The sequence below is a fragment of the Salmo salar genome, chromosome ssa22 (genome assembly GCF_905237065.1).
Source record: "Salmo salar chromosome ssa22, Ssal_v3.1, whole genome shotgun sequence".
Lineage (NCBI taxonomy): Eukaryota > Metazoa > Chordata > Actinopteri > Salmoniformes > Salmonidae > Salmo > Salmo salar.
In genome coordinates, this window is record NC_059463.1 from 13,107,501 (window position 1) to 13,112,500 (window position 5,000).

The 5,000-nt window shown below is 44.1% G+C and overlaps 1 protein-coding gene across 4 annotated transcripts in view; it reads left to right on the plus strand.

The window, feature by feature from the left end:
• Positions 1–5,000, plus strand: part of LOC106582832 (SLIT-ROBO Rho GTPase-activating protein 2) — a 140,165-nt gene that overhangs the window by 119,930 nt on the left and 15,235 nt on the right. For 3 of the 4 annotated variants that reach the window (XM_014166320.2, XM_014166321.2, XM_014166322.2), the window contains 6 exons: positions 677–704; positions 2,790–2,859; positions 3,544–3,604; positions 4,332–4,409; positions 4,515–4,649; positions 4,784–4,889. In XM_014166320.2, coding sequence (XP_014021795.1) covers positions 677–704; positions 2,790–2,859; positions 3,544–3,604; positions 4,332–4,409; positions 4,515–4,649; positions 4,784–4,889 — 478 coding nt within the window. The remainder of the gene's footprint in view (positions 1–676; positions 705–2,789; positions 2,860–3,543; positions 3,605–4,331; positions 4,410–4,514; positions 4,650–4,783; positions 4,890–5,000) is intronic. The other variant, XM_014166323.2, reaches the window with a different exon arrangement.

A 5,000-nucleotide genomic window follows, 5' to 3' on the forward strand; every position in this document is an offset into this window, starting at 1 on the left:
ATGTGTGTGTGTGTGAGAGAGTAGAGCATAGCAGGGATTGGAGGACGGGGGGGGGTGTGGGAGGCCATAGAGAGCAGACGCGTGTTGGGCCACACGAAGGGCCACACTGGGGAGCAGGATGGGACAGGGGGGATAGGATATGTATGTGTCGGCTGGTCGGGAGGGAGGGAGGAAGTGCACAGCTGTGGATTGGAGGGGGAGATCCTCTGGGATAGCTGGAGTTATGGCTCCTACAGGAAAACCATGTGTGCGTTAGCGTGTGTGTGTGTTAGCGTGTGTGTGTGTTAGCGTGTGTGTGTGTTACCGCGTGTGTGAGCGTGTGTTTGTGTGTTAGCTTGTGTGTGTGTGTTAGCGTGTGTGTGTTAGCGTGGGTGTGTGTGTGTGTGTTAGTTTGTGTGGGTGGGTGTGTGTGTGTGTTAGCATGTGTTTGTGTGTGTGTTAGCATGTGTTTGTGTGTTTGTTTGTTAGCGTGTGTTTGTGTGTGTGTTAGCATGTGTTTGTGTGTTTGTTTGTCAACGTGTGTGTGTGTGTTTGTGTGTGTGTGTATTCCAGGGGAAGTCTGTCACAGTTTGCTGCGCCCATTTCCCTCTGCCTCTGTCTCTTGCTTCTGCTATAACTAACAGTTTTTTCTCTGGCTTTCTCCCCTCCCCCTCTTCCTGTGTCTTCCCTGCTTTAGGTCAGAAGACTGACTGTTGTCTTGCCAGGTAGGTGAAGGAAGGAAACACACACACTTCCCATCAGGAGGTTCTATAGTAGACTCTACGGTCTGTTTGACTGTCTACAAGTGTGTATTTATGGACACATACTCATTATTCTGTTAGCGCACATTGTGTGTGTGTGTGTGTGTGTGTGTGTGTGTGTGTGTGTGTGTGTGTGTGTGTGTGTGTGTGTGTGTGTGTGTGTGTGTCGTGTGTGTGTGTGTGTGTGTGTGTGTGTGTGTGTGTGTGTGTGTGTGTTCACATACACTCCCCTCTGTATTTATTTGGACAGTGAAGCTAAAAGGTTTAATTTGGCTCTATACTGCAGCATTTTGGATTTGGATTCAAATATTTCATGAGGCAACAGTGCAGAATGTGACCTTTTAGTTGAGGGTATTTTTCTGTTTTACCATTTTGAAATGAAGGCACTTCATGTGTCTAGTCCCCCCATTTTGAAGGTGTCAAGAGCATTTGGACAAATGTACTTATAGTGTATTAAAGTAGTCAAGAGTTTAGTATTTGGTACCATATTCCGAGCACACAGTCACTACATCAAGATTGTGACTCTACAAACTTGTTGGATGCTTGTTTGTTTTGTTATGGTTGTGTTTCAGATGAGCCTTCAGAAAGTACGGACACCCCTTGACTTTTTCCACATTTTGTTGTGTTACAGCCTGCATTTAAAATGGATTACATTTAGATATTTTTTGTCACTGGCCTACACACAATACCACATAATGTCAAAGTATTTTTGTTGTATATATTTTTTTACAAATGATTTAAAAATGAAAAGCTGAGGAGTTCAGGAGTAAAAATGTGCTTAACAATACACATAACATGAACATAACATGCACTAATAGTGTTTAACAGGATTTTTGAGTAACTACCACATCTCTATACCCGACACATACAATTATCTGTAAGGTCCCTCAGTTGAGCAGTGAATTTCAAACACAGATTCAATCCAAAAAAAACAGGGAGGTTTGCCAATGCCTTGCAAAGAAGGGCACCTATTGGTAGATGGGTACAAATAAAAAAGCAGACACTGAATATCCCTTTGGGTGTGGTGAAGCAACACATTACTGAGTACCACTCTCCATATTTTCAAGCATAGTGGTGGCTGCATCATGTTAGGAGTATGCTTGTAATCGTTAAGGACTATGAGGTTTTTCAGGATAAAAATAAACGGAATGGAGCTAAGTACAGGCAAAATCCTAGAGAAAAACCTGTCTCAGTCTGCTTTCCACCAGACACTGGAAGATGAATTTACCTTTCAGCAGGACAATAACCTAAAACACAAGGCCAAATCTACACTGGAGTTGCTTACCAAGAAGTCGGTGAATGGCCGAGTCTACAGTTTTGATTTAAATATGCTTGAAAATATTTGGCAAATGTTCCACTATCCAGGTGTGGAAGCTCTTAGAGACTTACCTAGAAAGACTCACAGCTGTAATCCCTTCCAGGTGATTCTAACAACTTAGTTGGTTGAATACTTATCTAATGAAGATATATTATTGTTTAATTGTTAGTTTTTTTTCCAAAATGTTCTTCCACTTGAATATTAGAGACTATTTTGTGTAGATAGTTGACAAAAAAATGAAACCCATTTTAATTCCACCTTTCACAAAATGTGAAAAAAGGAAAGGGGTGTGAATACTTTCTGAAGGCACTGTATGTTGTACCCGATAGAAATGAATGGTAAATCGTCATTTTGGAGTCACTTTTATTGTAAATACGAATGGAATGTTTCTGAACACTTCTACGTTAATGTGGATGCTACCATGATTACAGATAATCATGAATGAACCCTGAATAAGGATGAGTGAGAAAGTTACAGAGGACAAAGGTCATACCCCCGCAAAGAAATGCTAACCTCCCTTTTTATTGGTTATGGTGAGAGGTTAGCATTTTGGGAGGGGGTATGATCTTTGTTCCTCTTTAACTTTCTCAGTATAGAGCATAATTTACACATTTTAGCTACGCTGTCCAAATAAATACATCATTTCCAGAGTTGTGTTTAAATAGTATCTCTGAAGGCGTGATGACAGAACAGTGTTCTCTCTCTCTCTCTCTCTCTCTCTCTCCCTCCAGTGACAGGAGGAACTCTGCACTACGGAAGCAGGTCATTTTCTCTCTTCATTCAGAGTGTGGTTTCCTGTGTGTACGTGTCTCTCTGCGTATGGGGGTTTTACCTTTGTCCTTGACTCACTGTCCACTGCTCTGCATGTTATGCACCATCCCCATGCCGTTCTCTTGTTAGGTCTACAGACCACACCATCTGAAACAGTTCTGCAGGTAAACTGTACTGTATTAGAAGGGTCAGTGCTATCCTGGATCCTTGGGACATCCCTACCCTAACCTTAACGATATCCCCTTACCTGACCCTAACCTTAACTCTGACCTTAAACCTTACCTTAGCCATTGTACATTGCCACTTTAATGGGGTATATCAGAAGAGAGAGATTCCAGTTGTGTTATAACATCCAGTGAGTCTAGCTAGCTCCCCTAGTGGGAGCCTTTGGCTATGATCCTCCACTGTCACCCCCCCCCCCATTCTTGCGCTTCCCTCTCCACGATGAAACCTCTTCCTCCTCGGGGTGTGTGTGTGTGTGCGTGCGTGTGTGTGTGTGTGTGCGCGTGTGTGCGTGTGTGTGAGCGTGCGTGCGTTCAAGCATGCCTGCCTCCTTTTGTATGTGACGGGTGCCTGATTGCGTGTGTGATTCTTGTATCCGTGTGCACAGAGGGAAATGGTCAGGGAATTGTCCTCCCTCTCCTGGTTACCTCCGCGGCGTATTCACTCCTTCTCTAATTCCCCTCTCCTCCTCCTCCTCCTCCTCTCTCTCAGGAGGCTGGCCAGGTCATCCCTCTGATGGTGGAGAGCTGTATCCGCTTCATCAGTCGCCATGGTGAGGACGCCCTGCTACGTGCTCTCATTGGCTGGGTCTCTGTTGAATAGGCCAATGACTGGCTGTGTCTCTGCCTGTGTGGATAGGTGTTTTGTGGTTGGCTTTAATAATAATAATAATAGTATAACCTTAGGTATCAAGACATTGCAATATAAATCATTAAAATACAACAGAATAATAAACAGCCTGTGTCGGCGGTCTGTCGTCTAGACGATCAGTAACATTTCTCTCTCTCTTGCTCGCTCGCTCGCTCTCCAGTCCAATTCAAAGGGTTTTATTGGCATGGGAAACATATGTTAACATTGCCATAGCAGGAGAAATAGATTATAGACAAAAGTGAAATAAACAATAAAAAGAATTAACAGTAAACATTACACTCACAAAAGTTCCAAAGGAATAGAGACATTTCCAATGTCATATTATGTATATATGCGGTGTTGTAACGATATGCAAATAGTTAAAGTACAAAAGGGAAAATAAATAAACATAAATATGGGTTGTATTTACAATGGTGTTTGTTCTTCACTGGTTGCCCATTTCTTGCTGCTGTGATGGCACACGGGACTCTTCTTCAGGTTCGTCTCTCTGTAGGTGATGGCTTTGTTATGGAAGGTTTGGGAATCACTTCCTTTTAGGTGGTTGTAGAATTTAACGTCTCTCTCCCTCTCGCTCTCTCTCTCTCTCTCTCTCTCTCACTCTCTCTCTCCCCCTCGCTCTCTCCCTGCAGGTCTGCACCATGAGGGCATCTTCAGAGTGTCTGGCTCTCAGGTGGAGGTCAACGACATCAAGAACTCCTTTGAGAGAGGCAAGACTACACTACCCAGAAATCCCAGCTCCAGCGATAGCATAAACAGAAGGACCTGCTTATCTCACAATACTCCTTCATCCTCCCTTCCTCCTCTGTCTGTAGGTGAGGACCCGTTGGCAGGAGATCAGAATGATCACGACATGGACTCCATCGCTGGCGTTTTGAAGCTCTACTTCAGAGGCCTGGACCACGCCCTCTTCCCCAAGGAAGTCTTCCATGACCTCATATCCTGCGTCTGTGAGTCTCCTCCAGCGCCATGCCTTTTCCATTATCTTACCCTATAAAAAGACCACTGTCCAATGGTGAGTGTGTACGTGTGTGTGTGTGTGTGTGTGTGTATGTGTTTACCCTGTGTGTGTGTTCTGTTTCAGCTATGGAGAACCTGCAGGAGAGGGCTGTCCACATCAGGAAGGTTCTGCTGTCTCTGCCCAGCAACACTCTCATCATCATGAGATACCTGTTTGCCTTCCTCAACTAGTGAGTAACGCTGCACTAACGCTATTACAACACAAATGGAACGTTACTACAGGTCCATGAGTAACACTACTGGTGATCCCACCGCACTACCAAAGCTGTGCTCGGGCTAAT